The sequence below is a fragment of the Hylobates moloch genome, unplaced genomic scaffold (assembly GCF_009828535.3).
Source record: "Hylobates moloch isolate HMO894 unplaced genomic scaffold, HMol_V3 SCAFFOLD_1, whole genome shotgun sequence".
NCBI lineage: Eukaryota > Metazoa > Chordata > Mammalia > Primates > Hylobatidae > Hylobates > Hylobates moloch.
The window spans coordinates 220,150,363-220,174,800 of NW_026652276.1; the positions used below are offsets into that span (position 1 = coordinate 220,150,363).

A 24,438-nucleotide genomic window follows, 5' to 3' on the forward strand; every position below is an offset into this window, starting at 1 on the left:
AAGACCCATGCCCATATTCTTTGATAACAGACACAGGTTGCTTCTGCTTAAAGAATACACTTTATTTATTTATTTATTTTACTTTATTATTTTTTTCTTTGAGACAGAGTTTCACTTGTCGCCCCAGGCTGAAGTGCAGCGGTGCAACCTCGGCTCACTGCAACCTCTGCCTCCTGGGTTCAAGCGATTCTTCTGCCTCAGCCTCCTGAGTAGCTGGAACCACAGGCACGCACCACCACACCCGGCTAATTTTTTGTATTTTTAGTAGAGATGAGGTTTCACCATGTTGGCCAGGCTGGTCGCGAACCCCTGACCTCAGGTGATTCGCCTGCCTCAGCCTCCCAAAGTGCTGGGATTACAGGTATGAGCCACTGCGCCAGGCCAAAAATACACTTTAGTAAAATAAATTCATGAAACAGGTAGATGGGAGTATGGTGTATCTTCTTCAAATATATACATATATCTGAGTTTAAATTATTGCAATACTTCTTTAAACAGCATTTCCTCTAGTATACATTAAGTTATAATTTGTGTATTGCTCAGAAAGGTCAGAAGAAGAAAAGATTGGCAAAGAAACTAAAACCGATCTTTTAAAAATGATTGCCTATCAAGAAAGAGAGAACAAATTATGAAAACACATCCAGGACTGCAGTAAAATCAACGGGACAAAAGAATTCCATTTATCTAACCTTTTCATTATATAACATTGCTCATTGCTGTATCTCTTGTATGTCTCATATACCAATGTACATACTTATTTGTACATACAAAGGAATGGAACAAGGTCTTAATTGTTTCAAACAACTCTACAGAAAAAGATGTAACATCCCCTTCACTTTGAGACATTAATGATTTAGTTCAACAATGTCCAGTAGAACTTTCTATAATCATGGAATTGTTGTATAATATAAACTTTCCAATATGGAAGCCATAGATGGAAGCATGATGGAGCACTTGATTTAATCACATTAAAGTCTGAGAAGCACTGATTGAGATCTCTGAGAAACACTAGCAGCACTTTTGCTCTTACTAGACAAACATAATTTGACAGTTATCAATGTCCATATAACAAACTCATTCCACTTTTTTCCTTTTTGTGGAGACAAGGTCTCACTCTCTCCCCCCAGGTTGGGGAGCAGTGGTGTAATCAGACTCACTGCAGCTTTGACCTCCCCAAGCTCAGGTGATCCTCCCACCTCAGTCCCAGCCGTAGCTGGGACTACGGGCATGCGACACCACACCCAGCTAATTTTTAAATTTTTTGTAGAGACAGGGTTTTGCCATGTTGCCCAGTCTGGTCCCAAACTCCTGGGTTCAAGTGATCCAACCACCTCAGCCTTCCAAAGTGCTGGGACTACAGGCGTGCCAGGCCTCATTCCACTTTTTTTTTTTTTTTTTTTTGAGACAGAGTCTTGCTCTTGTCACCCAGGCTGAAGTGCAATGGCGCGATCTCAGCTCACTGCCACCTCTGCCTCCTGGGTTCAAGCGATTCTCCTGCCCTGGCCTCTGAAGTAGCTGGATTACAGGCGCCCGCCACCACACCTGACTAACATTCCACCTTTTAACTTAAATATTCTACATGTGATAGTGTCAAAGTCCTTAGGTTTAAGGCCTTAGTAGTTATTAATATGACCACAGGCTGGGAGCAGTGGCTCACGCCTATAATCCCAGCACTCTGGAAGGCCGAGGCAGGCAGATCACCTGAGGTCAGAAGTTCAAGACCAGACTGCTCATGGTGAAACCCCGTCTCTTAAAAATACAAAAAATTAGCCGGGCGTGGTGGTGCACGCCTGTAATCCCAGCTACTCGGGAGGCTGGGGCAGGAGAATCACTTGAAACCGAGAGGTGGAGGTTGCAGTGAGCGGAGATTGCACCATTGCACTCCAGCCTAGGCAACAAGAACGAAACTCCATCTCAAAAAAAAAAATGACCACATATTAATATTTTCTAGTTTTCACCACAATTATCAAGTTGTCAGGTAGTTGGGTAATGCCCAGATTTTCACTAGTATAATGTGGCTACAATTATTTTTACACAAATAACCTTTCTTCTTTTACATTATTTTCCTGAGAGTTATTCCTTTGGGCATATTGCCTTAAAGAAAACAATAATTTTCTTGGCAGCTTGTGGTTCATTTTGATCTACTGTTGTCCAGAAAACACACCAGCAATCTAGGAGTGTGTCTATTTCCTACACAAGCACATTAACATTGAATTTTGTTACTATGCCACTTCAATAGATATGAAATACAAGTAATTCATATGAAAGACTTTTTTTTTTTTTTTTTTTGAGATGAAGTTTTGCTCTTGTTGCCCAGGCTGGAGTGCAGTGGCAAGATCTCAGTTCACTGCCACCTCCGTCTCCCAGGTTCAAGAGATTCTCCTGCCTCAGCCTCCTGAGTAGCTGGGATTACAGGCATGCATGTGCCACCATGCCCAGCTAATTTTGTATTTTTAGTAGAGATGGGATTTCACCATGTTGGTCAGGCTGATCTTGAACTCCTGACCTCAGGTAATCCACCGCCTTGGCCTCCCAAAGTGCTGGGATTACAGGCATGAGCCACTGCGCCTGGCCTGAAAGACATACTTTTATTAATTCACACTTTCATTATTAGCAAGACCAAAATATTCCCAAATGTTGGCTTCGTGCTTGTGTTTCCTCTTATTTATACTATTTGTTCATATCCTTTAACTGTTTAATAGAGAACAGGTACTGACCTACAGATTTGTAATTGTTCTTTATATTTTTAATATTAATTTTTGCCAGCTTTATTTCAAATAGTTTTGTATTTCTTCCTTTTTATCAAGAGTTGATTAAGATTATTATTGCTAAATTTTTATATGATCAGGTCCTTCCAATTTGCCATTTATAATTTACCCTACTGCTTTATTTTATTCATTTATTTTTATTTTTATTTTTTTTGAGACTGAGTCTTTTTCTGTCACCCAGGGGGATGCAGTGGCATGATCTACCCTCACTGCAACCTCCACCTCCCAGGTTCAAGCAATTCTTGTGTCTCAGCCTCCCAAGTAGCTGGGATTACAGGTGCACGCCACCATGCCCAGCTAATTTTTGTATTTTTGTAGAGAGGAGGTTTCACCATTGTTAACCAGGCTGATCTCAAACTCCTGACCTCAAGTGATCTGCTCGCCTCAGCCTCCCAAAGTATTAGGATTGTAGGCACGAGCCACTGCACCCGGCCCTAGCCTATTGCTTTAATACTTGCAAAATTAATTCACCCACCACAGCTTGATAACTATTACATATATACTAATTAGTTTAACTTTAAAAGAGATACTTTCAATATTAATTCTTTAAAACATCTGGAGATTAGTAGGCCAGGCGTGATGGCTCACGCCTATAATCCCAGCACTTTGGGAGGCTGAGGCGGGTGGATCACGAGGTCAGGAGATGGAGATCATCCTGGCTAACACAGTGAAACCCCGTCTCTAATAAAAATACAAAAAATTAGCCAGGCGTGGTGGCGGGCGCCTGTAGTCCCAGCTACCCAGGAGGCTGAGGCAGGAGAATGGCGTGAACCCGGAAGGTGGAGCTTGCAGAGAGCCGAGATCATGCCACTGCACTCCAGCCTGGGCAACAGAGCGAGACTCCATCTCAAAAATAAAATAAAATAAAAATAAAAATAAAAACATCTGCAAATTATTATAATAAATGACATCAGAGGACATAAGTGTTTTATATCAACTTTTCTCAATTACATCTATTAAATATGATTCCTTTCTTATTATTTTGTTATCCTAGACTTTTTTTTTTTATTAAACTTTTATCAAGTTTACAACCACTGGGGCTGTGCATGGTGGCTCATGTATGTAATCCCAGCACTTTGGGAGGCCAAGGCAGGAAAATCACTTAAGGCCAGGAGTTTGAGACCAGCCAGAGCAAAACAGTAAGACCCATGCCTCTATAAAAAATTTTAAAAGTTAGCACAGCATGATGGTGCGTACTTGTAGTTCTAGCTACTTAGGAGGCTGAGGTGGGAGGGTCACTGAGACTGGGAGTTTGAGGCTGCAGCAAGCTGTGACTGCCACTGCACTCCAGCCTGGGTGACAGAACAAGACTCAGTCTCTAAAAAATAAATAAATAATTTAAAAAGAACAATTGTAATCCCTACTGTGTTTTTAATCAATCTACTGTTCTGTTTAGAATCTAATATCATACAATTTATCATATAATATCATATCAATGTCTTTTTTTTTTTTCAGACAGGGTCTCACTCTGTGCCCAGGCTGAAATGCAGTGGCACACTCTCAGCTCACTGCAACCTCCGCTTCCTGGGTTCAAGCAATGCTCATGTCTTAGCCTCCTCAGTAGCTGGGATTACAGGCACGCACCACCACCCCTGGCTAATTTTTGTATTTTTAGTAGAGAGGCGGTTTCACCATGTTGGCCAGTCTGGAACTCCCGACCTCAAGTGATCCACTTGCTTTGGCCTCCCAAAGTGCTGGGAGTACAGGCGTGAGCTATGTTAACTTTTTTTTTTTTTTTTTTTTGATGTAGTTTTGCTCTTGTTGCCCAGGCTAGATTGCAATGGCAAGATCTCAGCTCACTGCAACCTCTGCCTCCCAGGTTCAAGCAATTCTCCTGCCTCAGCCTCCCGAGTAGCTGGGATTACAGGCCCCACCACCACACCTGGCTAATTTTTGTATTTTTAGTAAAGACGGGGTTTCGCCATGTTAGCCAGGCTGGTCTTGAACTCCTGACCTCAGGTGATCCATCTGCCTCAGCCTCCTAAAGTGCTGGGATTACAGGTATGAGCCACCATGCCTGGCCCTTTGTTCACATTTTAAATATACTTTAAATATTAACAGTAATTTTTCATATCATTGGCTTACACCTTTTCAAAAAACTCTTTAGTGTGCTTAACTATTATTTTCTTTTCTTTGATCCTCCCTCCTTGGCCTCCCAAAGCACTGGGATTACAGATGTGAACCACCACACCCAGCCTATTATTTTCATTATAAACATTTTATTAGGGAATAAATTATGTCAATTTCCATAAAGCAGTATATTGGGAATTTAATTTCTATTAACTCCATAAATTAGATTGGATATTAAGTATATCATGTTAACTTCATTAAATCTTCTGATTCTGGAACAGAAAATATCTCTCCATTTATTCTGTTTTTTCCTATTGTGAATTTAAATTTTTATTTTAATAGTTCTCCTTCATTTCCAAAATATTGAATATTATCTGTTGCACTATTATTTTTTGTTTGTCACTGGTAAATAGAAATGCAAAATGATCTTATTGAAATTGATGAATTTTTGAAAATGTAAACATCTAGGTAAAAGTTATTCTCTAAGAATTAATTTTTAAAAGTCACTTATTCAATGCTACTATTTGTGTGTAAATCGTGTCTGCAACTCTCTAGATTGCCCTCAGATCTTACAGTGTAACCTCATATGAAAAAAATAGAGAATCAAGGACTACGTCAACCAGGAGCCGAGACCTTGAAACCCGGCCAGCCCTCCGTGTACCTTGCCTCCTGGAGAAGTCAAGGCCAGTCACTCAGGCTCTAGCAACAGCCTCTATCCTTGCCATTCTCCCAGGCGGACCCTCTCCTTGCTTTCCCCACCCTGTGACCCTGGCTTCCTGGCACTCCTTGATAAGGTCGACCTCAGCTTTTTGGTCCTGCACTATGGTTTCAGATAACCAGTCCCCACCAGCCCCCACCCAGAACCCTCAGCAGCTGGGCTAAGACTCCACTTTATCAATCCCGGAGGAAGGACTCCTACAGCAAGAAGGGCCTTTGAAAACTAATCCCCTTCAGCCAGCCAGGCGCGGTGGCTCACGCCTGTAATCTCAGCACTTTGGAAGGCCGAGGCGGGTGGATCACGAGGTCAGGAGATCGAGACCGTCCCAGCTAACAAGGTGAAACCCTATCTCTACTAAAAATAGCTATAGTCCCAGTTACTCGGGAGGCTGAAGCAGGAGAATGGCGTGAACCCGGCAGGCGGAGCTTGCAGTGAGCCGAGATCACGCCACTGCACTTCAGCTTGGGCGACAGAGCGAGACTCTGTCTCAAAAAAATAAAAAAAGAAAGGTAATCCCCTCCAGCCTCCACCTCAAAGCAGAAATCCTCTCTACGTGGATTGACCAGATGACTGTGAGCCCCTTTATCTCACAAGGATCTTTACCTCACTGTTCTGATGGCCATTACCTTTAATGTTTTCTTTTCTTTGAGACAGGGTCTCACTGTTGTCCAGGCTGGAGTGCAGTGGCACAATCACAGCTCACAACAGCCTCGAACTCCTGGGCTCAAGCGATCCTCCCACCTAGGCCTAGGTGCTGGGATACAGACGTGAGACACCGTGCCACCCTAATATTCTTCTTGATATTGAGCTGAAAATGATCTCACTGAAACTTCCCACCTCTAGACAGGTTCTGCCCTCTGGCTCTGATATATTTAGCTGTTGTACTTGAGCGAGTTAGAGAAAACTCCACACTTTGAGACGAATTAAAAGTCCGTTTATTTAGCCGGCGGCCAAGAGATGGCTAACGCTCAAAGATCTTTTGGCCCTGAAGAAGGGGCTAGATTTTCTTTTATACTTTGATTTAGAAAGGGGGGGTTCTAGTTAAAACAATTTTACAGAAGTAAAGTAGGCAAAAAAGTTAAAAGGATAAATGGTTACAGGAAAGTAAACAGTTCCAGGTGCAGGGGCTTTAAGACTATTACAAGGTGATAGACGCGGGGCTTTGGGCGTTATCAATCAGACGAATTCCTGGGAACTGCGGATATAGCTCGCCACTGTATCTTATCAGTTAATTGCATTCTTGTATGTGCTGGGAGTCAGCTTGCACAAGTCCTTGAGGAAGGGGCTGCCAGTGAAAGAGCCAAGATGGAGTCTGTCTGGCTCTCTTAGCTACGGGAGAGTCAATTCAGGTGGAAACAAGGCGAGGTGATTAAAGGAAAGGGAGAGTCTAAAAACAGGGTTAGTAAAAACAAGGTTGGGCATTACATAGCAACTTGTTAGTCAGAAGGAATTAAGAATCTTTGCTTCCCTTTAGCTCCAGCCCAGACGTCCTGAACTTAGAGCCAAGCCTACGGCACCTCTGCAGGTCATGACGAGATGCAGAATTGTTCCTGTCCTGTCCTAGCTGAGGAGTGGGCACTTCCAAGGTCCCTGAAGTCAGCACTTCCTCTAAATAACTACAGGAAGCCAGTAGCCTAATGGGGAGCCCTCTCCCTGGAACCTCAGGTGTCCAGGCTTTTCCAAAGGTGCTCATGTCTGAAAGAAAAGTCAAAGCTAGCCCATGCTGCACTGGCTGGGGTCCATGGTGCTGCCCACCTTGGGGCCTGGTTTTCCTTCTCATTTTTCATCTCCATCCTCAGGCAAACTTCTTATTCCTCTAGATTCTATGATTCTCACCCTGAACCCAGTCTCAGCCTGCAACATCTCTGTCTTGTCTTGGTCTGACCTACAGCCCCTTCCCTGGCAAATTCTGCTTCATTTTCCCACATTCCCTAGACTTCTCCCCAGCGGCTTCTTAGGGGCTTTATCTTTGCCCTAATTTCAGGATATTGATCAGCCACGAAGGTGGGGCAGTTTACACTTACCTTCTACTTGGGTTAATTACAGAAATTAACATTTATTACGCATTTACTAAGTGACAGGAACTTCACCTATGTTATTTTAGTAGTCACGATAATCCTACTTTGGGAAACTGATGCCTGATAAAATGAGAAATCAAAGGTGACTGAGATAAGAGGAAGATCCAGTAATGAACACGCATCCCAAAACACAAGCCAAAACCTAAGCTGGAAAAATGAACAAAAACAGATCTGAAACTTTTTCAAACCAAAAAAGTTTAAATCGGCATCCTGAATTATTTAAGCCACTGTTCCCCCAACTATTTAAGCAGGGTGCAAGCAGAGATCGTGGACATAAATCACATAAAGGGTGTGGTAGGAACACATTATGTGATAGGCACTATTTGTTGTGATTAGTGTCAGGCCTCTGAGCCCAAGCTAAGCCATCATATCCCTTGTGACCTGCACGTATACATCCAGATGGCCTGAAGTAACTGAAGAATCACAAAAGAAGTGAAAATGGCCTGTTCCTGCCTTAACTGATGACATTACTTTGTGAAATTCCTTCTGGCTCATCCTGGCTCACCCCTGCCCACCAGAGAACAACCCGTTTTGACTGTAATTTTCCACTACCTACCCAAATCCTATAAAATGGCCCCACCCCTATCTCTCTTCCCTGACTCTCTTTCCGGACTCAGCCCGCCTGCATCCAGGTGAAATAAACAGCCTTGCTGCTCACACAAAGCCTGTTTGGTGGTCTCTTCGCACGGACACGAGTGGAAATTAGTATTGTACAGACAAGCTCAGCAGCATGGGCCACGATCAGAGCTTGAAGGGGGTCATGTGTAGGTTTCAGGTGGCAGAACCTTCCTTACGACTTTCTTCTGATCACTCTTTCCCAGCTCCAGGTGCCTAATATTGGCTAGTGGGCTTCAGCCAGGACATAGTGTGAAAGTCTCCCGTGGCCTTTTGGGGTTTGCTAAGCTAGCGATGCTGAAAATTTGGTCCCTAGGCCAGCATCATCAGCATCACTTGGGAGGTTGTCAGAAATGCAAATTCTCAGGCCCCATCCCAGACATCCCAGGGTGATTCTCAATCTTTTAGGATGCATCAGCATCACCTAAACAGGCGGTCCGTTAGATTCCTGGGCCCCCACCCTGGAGTGTCTGAATCAGTAAATCTAGGGTTGGAGGCCAAGAATTTGCATGTCTAACAATCTGGTTTTACGAACATACTTGGAGTATAGGCAGCTCAGGGCCACCTCCCCAAAAAGGACAACAGGTCCTACAGAAGGTTGGTTAGAAGCTGTGGGAACTCCCCTCTCGCCAGTACAAAAAGAGCTCTCCTACTAATTATTATGAATTTCCCAGGACAAAACAAGCGTTTGCAGAATGCTACCCACACCTGGAGCAGATAAACCTCAAACAAAAAGGGCGAGTTGCGGTAGGAGGTGATAACTTAAAAAAAAAAAAGAGCAAAGACATCCTTGAAAGGAGCAGAATTGTCTCTCTTTAAGGAACTCGGCCAAAAGCCTAAAAACAAATGACCTTTTCACTTTTCTCTTCCAGCCACAGAACAAAATGTTATTTTAGCCCAGGCAATAAGCGCTCTTTCTCACCACGGGTGCAGTCTAAACAACTAGCCTGCACAGTGATTCTCATTCCTGGCTACACATAATGATCAACTGGGCAGTGTTGAAAATAACCTAAACCTGGGCCGCACCCTGGAGACTGGCTTCGTTTGACGGGTGGGAGCCCAGGTGATTCCCATGTGCAGTCAGAGCTGAGAATCGCTGGATGCGCTTGTCAGATTCGATTCTGGGTTAGATTCCTGAACTGGATGTTCACCTCTGAGCTTGCACTTCACAAATCAGTAAACACAGGGCTAGCTCTCAACTCAACAGTCAGACCAAAAAGAGACAGTAACCCGAGTCTTTTTTTTTTTTTTGGACAGTAATTTATATCGAAGTACTCCTTCCCTCCTCTCCTTCATCCCCTCTGCTCCCCAACACCTAATAGGGTTGGCAAAAACAAAAAGATCGTTGATTTGTATAGAAAACAGGAAATTACTCATCATGATATAAGCCAGGTAAAAAAGGAACCAGGATGTGTGAAAGATAAAATCTAGAGAACATTGAGCTAAAGAATAAAATGTCATCAGTCAAAACCAACCCTAACGCGATATTATTTTAAAGCCACGAGGCTCCTATTCCCCATGTTTGTACTTCTGATATTCAAGATTAAATTGCCATGTTATTAGAGGGTAGGGATGGTTCACTGCCTCTAGAGCCCCTAGTAAGATGGAGGAGAAACAGAATGGACCAGACGAGATCACATGAGCGGGGTAACAAAGGATGTGGGGAGAGACAGAGGGTGGAGCCGAAAAAAATGAGCTTGCTTTAACCACAACCGTATTACCCAGAACACACCAGGCACAAAGAGAGCCCCAGCTCACTGCAGAAAATGGTGACCTTAAGGCTGCAGCCACAGCAAGCCCCAGCCTGCACCGAGGGAGAGGAAAGCACCAAGGGCCTTGCAAGACTGGGCAGCACAGCAGGCTGGGCCCACTGAGGATAGGGGAGGCCGGAGGCCAAGAATCTGCACATACCCTACGGTTGTACCAAGAGTGGGACAAACAGCGCCGGTGCCACCAAAATACCATCTTTCTGTTATTATGGACAGTCTCTCCAGTCTTGACTTCTCTAGTCCCCTAAGTTCATGGTTCACAAGCTTTGTTGCCCATTAAAAACCATCTAGGGACTTAAAAAAAAAATCCCAATGTCCAATTCAAACTCTAATTAAATCAGAATGTAGGAGTCGGGCATCAGTATTTTTTAAAGATTTCCTAAGTGATCCCAACATGCAGCAAAGTTTGAGAAACATCGCCCTAGGTCCACATCAGGACTGAGAAAAAGGAGAGTAGATGGCCACAGGTGGTGGCATTACTGCTACAATCTTTTTTTTTTTTTTTTTGAGACAGAGTTCCAGTCTTGTTGCTCGGGCTGGAGTGCAATGGCGCGATCTCAGCTCACCGCAACCTCCGCCTCCTGGGTTCAAGTGATTCTCCTGCCTCAGCCTCCCGAGTAGCTGGGATTATAGGCATGCACCACCACTCCCGGCTGATTTTGTGTTTTTAATAGAGACAGGGTTTCTCCATTTTCGTCAGGCTGGTCTTGAACTCCGGACCTCAGGTGATCCACCCGTCTCAGCTTCCCAAAGTGCTGGGATTACAGGCGTGAGCCACCGCACCCGGCCACCGAAATCCTGATGATCAGAGAAAGTAGTTCACACAAGCCCCCTCTCCTCTCACAGGCTGGCTTCTCCCCACCACCTGCCACAATACTTCCCAGCATAAGTCCCTCTGAAAGTTAACAAATATTAACCAGAGAGAGATTAATTAACTGGTTGACGGTATTTCAGGATCCTGTGAGTGACAAAGGAAGGGGTAGAAGCCTCTAGAATTGTCTACCATTTGTGACACAAAGTTTGTGCTCAATAAATATTTATTGACCTGGTGCCTAGGATGCCAAAAGTTTCCTATGTCTTTTGGTCTGTCACATAAAAGTCATAGAACCCCTAATCTCTGAGAAAGATCACTTAAAGAAAAATCTTTCATTCATTCAGAACTAAAAAATTCATTTCTTTTACTCGCTCCCTCAAACTCGAAAGCCACATAAAACTTTGCATTTGCAGTCTTCCAGGAAGTGTATCCCCAAGGAATTATATGTTTCTGAAAGTGTGGTTTGACCCCTGCAAATGGATTCTTTAGGGTGGTATTTAAAATGCAGATCCTGGGACGCAGTGGCTTACATCTGTAATCCCAGCAGTTTGGGAGGCTGAGGCGGGTGGATACCTTGAGCTCCGGAATTCAAGACCAGCCTGGGCAACATGACGAAACCTTATCTCTATTAAAAATACAAAAAGTTAGCTGGGCATGGTGGCAGAGGCCTGTAATCCCAGTTACTTCAGAGCTGAGGTGGGAGGATTGTTTGGTGAGAGGATTGCTTGAACCCAGGAGGCAGAGGTTGCAGTGAGCAGAGATCATGCCACTGCACTCTGGCCTGGGTGAGAGAGGCTCTGTCTAAAAAAAAAAAAGAAAGAAAAAATAAGAAGAAAAATTTAAAAATAAATGAATAAAAACGCAGATTATCAGGCCCCAACACACCTCTACGGAACAGAATTTCCAATAGGTGACTTGGGAACCTGCATTTTAGTAGACTGTCCCATGTGATGAAAATGCATGTCAAAGTTTGAGAAGTACTGCCCCAAAGCTAGGTAACTACATCCCAGAAGCTACTCAAAACAATCCATCATGGATGGAAAAAAATATTGGAACTCCATATATATATATATATATTTATTTATTTATTTATTATTTTTTATTTTTTTTTGAGATGGAGTCTCGCTCTGTCGCCCAGGCTGGAGTGCAGTGGCGTGATCTCGGCTCACTGCAAGCTCAGCCTCCCGGGTTCACGCCATTCTCCTGCCTCAGCCTCCCGAGTAGCTGGGACTACAGGTGCCCGCCACCACGCCCGGCTAATTTTTTGTATTTTTAGTAGAGACGAGGTTTCACCGTGTTAGCCAGGATGGTCTGGATCTCCTGACCTCGTGATCCGCTCTCCTCGTCTTGCCAAAGTGCTGGGATTACAGGCATGAGCCACTGCGCCTGGCCGGAACTCCTTATATTTTTTAATGTAAAAAAATATTTTCAGCCCAGAAAAGTATTGCATGGGCTGAAAGGGCTGGAGGAGGTGGGGGGGACTCCCTGGTTAACTGAGAAGGGGCACAAGAGAACCTTTAGGGCTGATGAAAATGTTCTGTATCTAGAGTGTTGATGGTTACGCAGAGGCATCCATTTATCAAAACTCTTTAAACCATACACTTTATTTACCTTTTTTTTAAGATGGAGTCTCACTCTGTCGCCCAGGTTGGAGGGCAATGGTGCAATCTCGACTCACTGCAACCTCCACATCCTGGGTTCAAGAGATTCTCCTGCCTCAGCCTCCTGAGTAGCTGGGATTACAAGTGCACGCCACCATGCCCGGCTAAATTTTTTTGTGTGTTTTTTAGTAGAGGTGGGGTTTCACCATGTTGGCCAGGCTGCTCTCAAACTCCTGACCTCAAGTCAGCTGCCTGCCTTGGCCTCCCAAAGTGCTAGGATTACAAGCATGAGCCATCGCGCCCGGCCTCCACTTTAAATGGGTACATTTTATTGTATGTAAATCATACCTCAATAAAATTGATTTTAAAAGGTTTTAAAAAGTAAAACAGTAAATAGTATACAAATTAAGAAATTTCCATCATAGAATGTTTAAATAAATGTACACACATTAGGAGTACATGCTCAAAACATTCTCTGCTGATAGGCATGCAGGATCAAAATGTTAGGAAACGATTTGCCTAGATGACCTCTTGTAGCTTGATTTTCTAAATTGGTCTAAAACACATTAAAATATCTTCTCAGTGCCAGGAGTGGTGGTACACATCTGTAATCCCACCTATTCAGGAGGCTGGGGCAGGAGGGTGGCTTGAGCTCGGGAGTTTGAGATCAGCCTAGGCAAAATATTGAGACCCCCGTCTCTATTTTAATAAGTAAATAAGTAAATAAAAATAATACATAAAAAATAATAAAATTCTATCTCTTCCCTGTATGGGAAATAGGGAAAAGATCATGAAGTAAGTCTCCCCTCTCTCCTCCCAACCTGAGACCAGCTCCCCTGCTGCAATTTGGTTAAAGTGATTTCTCACTGGGCCTGAAATCCTAGGTGCTCCTGAAACCTTTTACCCCCTTTTCACCCCCATGTTATTATGGCTTCTTCTGTTCCAAAGTAGCCGTAGGTAAAGATCGCGGATACCTGGTTTGGAAGTAAATAGAGGCAGAAGCAGTAAGCAAATTAGAACCATTTAATGGATGGAAAAATATATCTACTTATTTTAAATGTGTAATTTTGCCGTCTCTGCATTATGTAAAAAGTAGAAAATATTGTGTTATCACATGCTTCATTTGTCACTATTTAAGATTTTATCATGGTTCACAATATTACAATGTCATAACGTTTGTTAGCTTAATTTCTAAAGAAAATTGCAGACACTGAGAGTCAAATTTGATCAGATTAAAAATTTGAGATGTATTGATTGTGAAAAGAGAACAAAAATTCCCAAATGATTCTTACAGGGCGCACCCTTTTGTGTCATGATGTTGCAGAAAACAGCATGTCTCTAAGGCCACCAGTCCGACAACAACATGACTCCATGGACAGTGCAGAATTAGTTACAGAAGGAACTTCAGGAAGACTTCTCCTAGATGAATATGCCCACACAAACAACATAGAACATGCAAGAGTAAAACGCAAATCATTTTTCCTTAGTGAAAGAAGCAGACACAAAAGGCCACATCTTATTAGATTCCATTTATAGGAAATGTCCAGAATTGGAAAACAAACGAAAAGTAGGTTAGAGATTGCCAGGGGCTGAGGAAAGGGGAGAATGAGGACTGGTTCCTGATGGGTGTGGGGTTTCTCTTTGGGGTGATGAAAATGTTCTGGAGTTCCAATAGTGGTAACAGTTGCACAACATCATGAATATGCTTATTGCCACTGAACTGTACACTTTAAAATAGTTTTACTTTGGGAGGCCCAGGAGGGCAGATCACCTGAGGTCAGGAGTTCAAGACCAGCCTGGCCAACATGGCGAAACCCTGTCTCTACTAAAAATACAAAAATTAGCCGGGCATGGTGGCACGTGCCTGTAATCCCAGCTACCTGGGAGGCTGAGGCAAGAGAATCGCTTGAATCCAGGAGGCGGAGGTTGCAATGAGCCGAGATCGCACCACTGCACTCCAGCCTGGGTGACAGAACAAGGCTCTATCTCAAAAAAATAAATAAATAAATAAATAAAAATCGTTTTAGCCATTTTTAAAATGGTAAAAAACAAACCAAAAAAAACTGTTACAAACAAAAATAGAGTGCTATGATGACCAAAAAAGTAAAATGCAAATAAGAAGCAACTACTAAGATGCCAAGTAAGACAAACTTAAAAAACGAGTAATAAGACTTAAAAGGGCTAGAGGGCCGGGCGCGGTGGCTCATGCCTGTAATCCCAGCAATTTGGGAGGCCTACGTGGGCGGATCACGAGGTCAGGAGATCAAGACCATCCTGGCTAACACGGTGAAACCCCGTCTCTACTAAAAATACAAAAAATTAGTCGGGCGTGATGGCGGGTGCCTGTAATCCCAGCTACTCGGGAGGCTGAGGCAGGAGAATGGCGTGAACCCGGGAGGCGGAGACTGCATTGAGCGGAGATCCTGCCACTGCACTCCAGCCTGGGCGACAGAGCGAGGCTCTGTCTCAAAAACAAAAAACAACCAACAAACAAACAAAAAAAACCACAATGAGATACAATTTCACATTCCTTGTATTGGCACAAATTTTAAAAAGCTGATGATACCACTTGACCACGATGTGAGAGGCAAGGGAAGGCTCTTATTCTTCTGGTGGGAGTATAACTTGGCAAACACACTTTGGAAAACAATTTGGCATTATCACATAAAACTTTAAGAATCAAAATTCCACTACTAGATCCCTAGGGAAACTCATGTACATGTACACAAAGAAGCATATACCGAAATGTTCAAAGCATAATGGTTTAATAGCGAAAACTTAAAACAATATCAATTTTACTTTGTTTTTTCAGAGGCAGGGTCTCGTTCTGTTGCCCAGGCTGGAGGGCAGTGGCGCGACTGCGCCTGACCGCAGCCTCGTCCTCCCAGGCTAAAGTGATTCTCCCGCCTCAGCCTCCTGAGTAAGTGGGACTACAGGTGTGTGCCACTGTGTCCAGCTAATTTTATTTTTTAATGTTTTTGTAGGAGCTATGTTGCCTGGGCTGGTCTCGAACCCCTGACTTCAAGAGATCCTCCCACCTCAGCCTCTCGAAGTACTGGGATTACAGATATTAGCTACTGAGCCCAGTCTCAATTTTAATAATAAGAAAATCAATATATAAATTGTGTACATTCATGCAAAAGAAAGCAATGAAAACATTTCAGGGAATCAGAGTAGTCCTTCTCTAAAATTGGTGGGGCCCAGAGCAAGGTTATAAATGGAGGCTTGGATACAAATGTCTAAATATTTAACAGTAATAAATCATGCTGAGCTGGGCTCGGTGGCTCATGCCTGTAATCCCAGCAGTTTAGGAGGCTGAGGCAAGAGGAATGTCTGAGTCCAGGCACTGAAGACCAGCCTGGGCAACACAGTGAGACACCATCTCTACACACACACACACACACACACACACACACACACACACACACACACACAAATTAGCCAGGTATGGTGGCATTAACCTGGTCCCAGCTACTGGGAGGCTGACGTGGGAGGATCGTTTGAATCCAGGAGGAGGAGGCTGCCGTGAGCCATGTTTGCACCACCATACTCCAGAGTGGTGACAGAACAAGATCCCGTCTCAAAAAAAAAAAAAAAAGTATATATATGTATATGTATATGTGTGTGTGTATATATATATATATGATATATATGAAATAAAAACTTTAATACAAAAACTTTTAAAATTTGTTATAAAAAAATTTTTTTTGAGACAGAGCCACACTGTTGCCCAGGCTGGTGTGCAGTGGCATGAACATAGCTCACTGTAACCTCAAAATTCCTGGGATCAAGCAATCCTTCTGCCTCAGCCTCTAGCGTTGCTAGGACTACCACCACACCCAGCTAATATTTTTTATCTAATTATTTTTATTTTTTTATTTATTTTACTTTTAAAAAATTTTTTTTTATTTTTTATTTTTTTTTTGATGGGGTCTCACTATGTTGTCCAGGCTGGTCTTGAACTCCTGTCCTCGATCCTCTCATCTTGGCCTCCCAAAGCACTGGGAGTACAGCCATGAGCCACTGCACCCAGCCCAGGAAAAAAAAATTTTTTTATTCAAATGATGACTATTTCAAAGCCTTCTGATTGGCATAAGCCAAAAAAGTCTGATAACACCAAGCATTAATTGGCCAGAAAATGAGGAAACTGGGACACTCAGACATATAAATTGGAACAGCCACCTTTATACTAATTTGTCAGAATCTGGAAAAGTTGAAGCTATGTAACAATTCAAACCAACAATCCCACTTCCTAATGATCTACCCTGGAAAAGCTCTAACCATGAACACCAAGAGACACTTGCATGTAAATTCTTGGCAGCACAATTTGGTACAACAAAAACCTGGAAATATACCATATATCCACTACTGGGGTGAATAGGTAACTGAACTGTGGTATAAATCCTATGATGAAATACTTTTCAACTGTTAAAATGAATAAAGTAGGTCCTTGTGTAGCAATATGAATAGATCTCCAAAACACAGCATTGAATAAAAATTCTAAAACACATAAAATACTACATTTTGTATATGGATACAAATATACACAAGAGGAAATTATAAAATTATGGGAAGGGTAAGATACACACCAAAATCATGATTGAAGCTGCTTCTTTTTTTTTTTTTTTTTTTTTGAGACGTAGTCTCGCTCTGTCACCCAGGCTGGAGTGCAGTGGCGCAATCTCGGCTCACTGCAAGCTCCGCCTCCCGGGTTCACGCCATTCTCCTGCCTCAGCCTCTCCGAGTAGCTGGGACTACAGGCGCCCGCCACCACGCCCGGCTAATTTTTTGTATTTTTAGTAGAGACGGGGTTTCACCGTGGTCTCGAGCTCCTGACCTCGTGATCCGCCCGCCTCGGCCCCCCAAAGTGCTGGGATTACAAGCGTGAGCCACCGCGCCCGGCCGAAGCTGCTTCTTAGGAAAGGGAAATAAGACTGGGGATGAGAAAAAAATAACCTTAGGTCTGTTATGATTGTTTACTATATTTTAAAAGAGGAGCAAAATTGAAAAATGTGAACACTTATTTATTCTAGGAGGTGAGTTATTAACTTGTATGGGTTCAGAATAAATATTCTCTGATGCTTGTTATATTATTCTTTGCGTTTTTCAGTATTCTATTCAATTTGCGAAATAGTCAACTAGTCCTCTTCCTATCTACCCACCCCCACCCAAAATGTGAGTTAACCGAAGAGGAAAGACACAAACAGGAAAGAACCCAGAGGAAACACCCACACTGGCAAAAACCGCAAAGCAAGGTAAAGACGCTTAAGCAGCCTGCTTGAAACAGTTAAACAGAAATCATGCAGGCAAAAAAAATTTTTTGAATTAATAACTTCATATAGTTACTGGACAATGGAAGTAGCTAGTTAAAAAGTCAAGGCCGGGCGCGGTGGCTCACGCCTGTAATCCCAGCACTTTGGGAGGCTGAGGTGGGCGGATTGCCTGAGCTCAGGAGTTCGAGACCAGACTGGGCAACATAGTGAAACCCCGTCTCTACTAAAAGAAAAAAAAGAAAAAAAATTAACCAGGCGTGGTGGCAGGGGCCTGTAGTCTCAGCTACGCGGGAGGCTGAGGCAGGAGAATAGCTTGAACCCGGAAGGTGGAAATTGCAGTGAGCCGAGATTGCACCACTGCACTCCAGCCTGGTGACAAGAGTGAGCCTCTGTCACAAAAAAAAAAAAAAAAAAGTCAAACAAGGCCGGGAGCGGTGGCTCATGCCTGTAATCCTGCACTTTGGGAGGCTGGGAAGATTGCTTAAGCCCAGGAGTTTGAGAGCAGCCCAGGCAAAATGGCAAAATCCCATCTCTACTAAAAAATACAAAAATTAGCTGGCTGTGGTGGCGCATGCTTGTAATCCCAGCTACTCGGGAGGCTGAGGCAGGAGAATCGCTTGAACCCGGGAGGCGGAGGTTGCAGCGAGCCAAGATCACGCCACTGCACTCCAGCCTGGGCGACAGAGTGAGACTCTGTCTCAAAAAAAAAGAAAAAAAAGAAGTTAGCCAGACATGGTGGCGCCCACCTGTAGTCCCAGCTACTCAGGAGGCTGAGGGAGGAGGATCATCTGAGCCCAGGAATTCAAAGTGGCAGTGAGCTATGACCGTGCCACTGCACTTCAGCCTGAGTGACAAAGCAAGATCTCATTTCCAAAGAAAAAAAAAAAAAAGGAAGTCATGCAGATTTAGATTCAAATACCAATCCTGCCAGCTTCTAGTTATGTTACTTTCAGTAGGTTTCTGAAAGACTCTATGCCTGAGTTTCCTATAATAAAGATGGGACTTAAAATACTACCTTAGGAGCTATCCTAAGGACTAACCTGGATATCATCTCCAAAGTGCTCATCATAGTGGTTGGCACATAGTTACTTGTTCGATAAATAGTGATTATTTTTGCATCAGAACTGGGATTAGAACTCCATGTGTGGGCATATATTTCAGCAAAGCAAATAGAAATATCCAAACCGATTCACCAAAACAATTATCCAACATCGAAGCAAGCCGTATTGTCAACAAAAATGTATCACTAAAAACATTACAAAAGAAAAGACAGGAACTACAGAATAGACAGGATAAATCCTATCTATAAATAATAGTACCACAGACACAATTTTATACACCCAGCACAATGCAAATCGTTCCCCGGTAAACAGAGACCAGTTTACTGAACTGAATAGTAACGTCAAGATGGGTATCAATTAGTTAACAGATCCCATTAACTGGTAATCTACAAAGAAAGTTCTTAAACTCACAAGTGGCAAGTTTTGGAAGACAAGGTTTTATTACTTGCTAAGAGGAAAATATTTTTAAAACATACGTAGGGAGGAAAAAAAACATGTTTTCTAGGACCCGAGGACAAAAAAAAAAAAAATTCTCCCAGAGGTCCTTATTATAACACTTTATACATTAATAGATTAAAAGTTTGTAATTCCCAAATTCAAAAGTGATGTAAAACGAAATTAAAAATATGGCTCGGCCAATAAACGTTAGGAAATAAGATTTTATCACTCTACTACAAAAAATAAACTTTACTGAATTCTCTGGAGGGTCCATCCAAATTTAGATAGACCAAATAATCCCTATATTATATATATTCTTATAAAAGTGGGGATTAACAACCCAATTAACGAGTTTAAAACAGTTTTGCTGTTTCAAACCAGGGAAAAATATACCATAATAAAATTCATAAAACTAAAATTTCTAAGCATATTGCCTACAACAAATTGAAATAAAGTATTTAAATGTTAGATATGTAACATATGAAAACAATTATAAGCCAGGTGAGGCAGTGGCTCAGGGCTGTAATCTCAGCACTTTGGAGGCCTAGGCCGGCAGATCGCTTGAGCTCAGGAGTTCGAGACTGGCCTGGCCAACATCGTGAAACCCCATCTCTACTAAAAATACAAAAAATTAGCCAAGCATGGTGGCACACACCTATAATCCCAGCTACTTGGGAGTCTGAGGCAGTAGAATTGCTTGAACCTGGGAGGCAGAATTTGCAGTGAGCTGAGATCTGGCCACTGCACTCCAGCCTTGGGTAACCCTATCTCAAAAAATTTTTAAAAAAAAATTTTTTTTAAAGGATTATGTCTATGGAGCCTTTTTCCTGAAAATAAAAGTTGGATTTATAAGACAATCAGGGAAATCTGAATACCAACTGGACATTAGATGACATTAAAATTGTAACTTTTTTTTTACAAAAATGTGATCATCGTACTGTATTATGTTAATAAAACATAGTTCTTATCTTTTAGAGATACTAAAGTACTTAGTAATCAAATGGTTTCTGAGATTTGCTTTAAAATAACACATTGGAGTTGGGGACACATGGGGAATAGGGAGAATAAATGAAACAAAATTGGCCATATTTTGAAAACAGTTGAAATGAAATGATGGGTACAAGGGGCTTCATCATTTTTTTTCTCTCTACTTTTGAGTATGTTGAAAATATCTATAGTAAGAAATCAAAAAATAAAAAGCATATGTATTTCAAACTAAAAGTCAACACTAGTTGGTGAAGAATTTGTCATAATAGAAAAGATAAGAAAAAAAACATAACAAAGCCTTCCAACCATGTTCTTTGGTGTAGTGCTAGAACGTGCTAGAATGTTCCTTCCTTTTCTATCCTCCACCCTCTGCTCTCTTCTCCTTCTCAGAGATTTCTTCAGTGACCAGCGATGACTTAGATGATTTCCTCGATACCCATAACTCCCAGCAACTCAGAAACAACCTTCAAATTGTTGCCTCGCAACATATTAAAGAAATTTTTAAATAAAGGAACATATTCAAGCACTTTTTAAAAACGTTAGAGTGAGCTGAAAGGGTTTTTGCTGTAAATAAATTTAAAAAAATATATATTGTGTCCTCTACCTCATCCATCTAAAACACTTACCTTTGTGTGTTTTATTACACGTACATTGAGGGTGAGTGACTAGAGTTTCTGTTAGGTGCGTGATCAATAGTTTGCTGACCAGTCGGACGCGGTGGCTTATGCCTGTAATCCCAGCACTTTGGGAGGCTGAGACAAGTGGATCACGTGAGGTCAGGAGTTCGAGACCAGCCTGGCCAACATGACGAAACCCTGTCTCTACTAAAAATACAAAAATTAGCCAGGTGCTATGGCACATGCCTGTAATCCCAGCTACTCGGGAGGCTGAGGCAGGAGAATCACTTGAACTTGGGAGGTGGAGGTTGCAGTGAACCGAGGTGGAGCCACTGCACTCCAGCCTAAAAAGTTTGCTGACCACCATTTTAAACCCTGGGACACAAGTCAAAGTGTTTAAGAATGGGCCAAGTGTAAAAAGTACTCTATCGAGAAAAGTAATTGAGCAGAAGCACATAATGACAGAAAGGGTGGGAGGAAAGACTGGCCAGAGAGAACCATTCATTAATTCAACAAGGCATTCATTCAATTCATTCAGAAATGAGATGGGAAGGCGGAACCCGACAAGAAGGGAAAGAGACTTTACAAAAAGGACTTGATGATGACAGATTGTGAGGAAGATTAAAACCCTGCCTGGGGGAAAAGATGAGTTTGACTCTATGGACAGGACACACGCGGGAGAGAAAGGGCTTGGGATCAAGGGAAAGGCCTGGGCAGCGAATGTGGACCTGGAAGCCATCTTTTTAGATGTGCAGCTGTCCCCGAGGGAGCAAGCTCTCTTAGGGAGAAACTGGGAAGAAAATCACTCAAGATGCTTAACCCAAACCTTGCAGTACATCTGCATTTAGACGAAAAAAAAAAAAAAAAGGCAAATGGAAACAACAGAAGCAGTGGCCCGAGAGGTGAGCCGCACTGCTTCAAAGGGATTTAAGAGAGTTATCCCAAGGCAGGCGGTCAACTGCGCGCGCCAGCGTGGAGAGACCACCCGGAGGCAAGGCCCGCGGCTGCTACAACTTCAGGAACCTGGAAAAGGGCCACCCCTGCTACGCGCCAGGCATCAGAAAAGCGGTGATGAGGGGCATGGGGGTGACCAGGAAGGGAGGAACAAGCAGAGAGACCTGCGGCTCGCTCCGGCTGAGACGGACCGGGGGCCCAGCGCGGCTGGGTTACTGGCTCCGCCACGTCTAGGGAAGGACGTAGTAGGGAGGGAAAGACTCAAGATACCAAAGACTGGAGGCTCTTTCCTTCTTTCCCAAACCTGCCTCCCGCTTCTCTAGGCCCTGGCTGGCTCCAGAGCACTTTATTCTTCTGATTCGTGCGGGCAGGTGGGGAAAGGGGTGGAGGTTGAGCCTCGTCTCCGCCAGGCACTAGCATTTTAGCCATTCTCGAGAAAACGTCTGGAGGTGCCGGAAGGAAGGGAACGGCAAAGGCAGAAGCGCGGGCCCTGCAAAGGCTCCCAGAGGGGAGCAGAGAAGGGAGTGGCTGGAGGCAGAGGCTGTCAGGTGCGGGGTCCCGGCGAGGCCGTGCCCCTCCCAGAACAGTGCCCGCCTGGACAGTCCACCCCGACCACGGCTGCGGACAGCGCCCCTCCCTCCGGGTGCACTCACCGCTCCGACTGCGAATAGTTGCACCGGCCCAGCAAGTTGAGCTTGCAGAGATGCAGGTTATCGCAGGGTCTCTGGCAGTACTTGCGACGGCAGACCCGGGCTCGAGTGGTGGCCACCACCGATCGGGTGATCCCGGCCTCGCCGCGGGTCTCCAACACCACAAAGCGGTCGGGCCCGGCCACCTGCAGCACCTCACAGAGCTGCAGCTCAGACAGCGCGATCTTCTGGAGCAGCGCGTCCAGGGCCATGCGGCCCCCATGGGCGCACAGGATTTTGGTGATGAAGCAGCACACCTCCGGGTCCGCCATGGCGCGCTGGCTGTGCTGGCTCTGCCGCGGCGCGGGACTGGGTTCCGCGGAAATCGGAAATCGAAACTTAACAAGTGTCCAGGGGCGGGCGCGGGCGGTGCTACTGCTGGGCGCGCCCGGAGTCAGCGAGGGCGCGCTCTCCGTCGCCGTTAGCCCAGCCCAGCGATCCACTCTTGGCTCTCAGGTCAAGAGGCTAGATCTCACCGACTGGGTCCTAGTGGCAGGTTTACAGCCGGCCGCAAGGGCAACTGGGTGGAAAAAAAGAGAACGCGCGGGCAAATCTGCTGGTGACCGCCTGGGGTAGCCCCCTCTCGGTTCTAGGCTCGGCGAGGGTGAGGTTCCCCAGCCGGGCTCCGCGAGGCTTCTTTAGAAAGAAGAGAAACTAAAAGCGATCTTGGGGCTCTGGCCGGTGTTTTATAAGCCAGCCGACTGAGGCGCGTGACGCAAGTCTTGAGAGCCCTGTTGAGGAGTGCGCACCCCACCCATTCCCGGAAAGAGCAGACCCTAGCGAGCGCTTCCTGTGAGCCGTGCGCTCTGCCTCCGTTGGTAGTGAATCTTCCCAGCAACTCCACACGGTAGATACTATCCTCACCCTGAACTTGAGGAAGTAACTTGCACGAACACGCACTGGCATCAAGCGGAGCCCAGATGCCACCGAGTTTCCCCAAATCGCGTCCCCAGGCCCCAGATCGTGGTACCCCAGGCCCCGATGTGCAAGTTTCTTCTCCACTACCGTGCCCTCTTAAAGAACAACGATTGTCACTCTCCCTCGTTTCTGCCTTTTCACGAACTTTTGGACGAACCAAGAGACATGGTGAAACCCTGTCTCTTCTTGACATGGTCTTGCTTACCTAGAATCGCTAACTTGGTGCCTGAACCACTGCTTGTACCTCAATCGCGATGGACATGTTAAGACATATCCCAAGATTTCAGATCGGTTCCTCCCCGTAGAGATTGGGACAAGAACTTTTCCACCGTGGGGACGTACTTTGACCCCCAGAGTTGACATAAAGATTGTTTTTAAGTGAAAACATTGAGCTACAGAAGATATAGAAAGAAATCTTAATGAAACTTCCCTTATCTGACTAAAGCAGAACCTCCCGAAAACATGGTGCCATTAAAAGCCTCTCGGAGTATTCAGCTGCCAGGAAGACAGACTGTCCCATTACCATTAGCACCAAAAAAACCCAATGGGCTGGGTGCTGTGGCTCAGCCTGTAATCCCAGCACTTTAGGAAGCCGAGGCAGTGGGAGGATTGCTTGAACCCAGGAGTTCAAGACTAGCCTGGGCAACATAGTGAGCTCTCTTCAATAATAATAATAATAATAATAACCTGGGCATGGTGGTGTACACCTGCAGTCCCAGCTACTCGGGAGCCTGAGGTGGGAGGATTGCTTGAGCATGGGAGGAGGCTGCAGTGAGCCGGGATTGTGCCACTGCACTCCAGCCTGGGCGATAGCACTGAGACTTTGTCTCAAAAACACAAAACAACCCAATCAAAACTTCCAAACTCTCCTACTGAAGCCCTAAAAATTTCCTTTTTGTTAAGTTGAGGTATATAAACCTTTACTTTTGAGTTTTCTCTTACCGGAAGCTCCTGCCTGCATGTGTAAATAAACTTTGTCTTTTCTCCTGTTTATCTGTCTAGTGCCAGTTAATTTTTAGGCCCCCAAAGACAGGACACAAGTTGAAGAGGAAAAAGGTTTTTTGTTTT

At 44.2% G+C, this 24,438-nt stretch overlaps 1 protein-coding gene across 2 annotated transcripts in view; it reads right to left on the reverse strand.

Annotated features, from left to right (window-relative positions):
- ZC3HAV1 (zinc finger CCCH-type containing, antiviral 1) overlaps window positions 1-23,114 on the reverse strand; it is a 68,759-nt gene extending 45,645 nt beyond the window's left edge. The window contains exon 1 of one of the 2 annotated variants that reach the window (XM_032761888.2): window positions 22,417-23,114. In XM_032761888.2, coding sequence (XP_032617779.1) covers window positions 22,417-22,724 — 308 coding nt within the window. In that variant the 5' untranslated portion in view covers window positions 22,725-23,114. The remainder of the gene's footprint in view (window positions 1-22,416) is intronic. The other variant, XM_032761886.2, reaches the window with a different exon arrangement.
- Window positions 23,115-24,438: the final 1,324 nt, after the last annotated feature.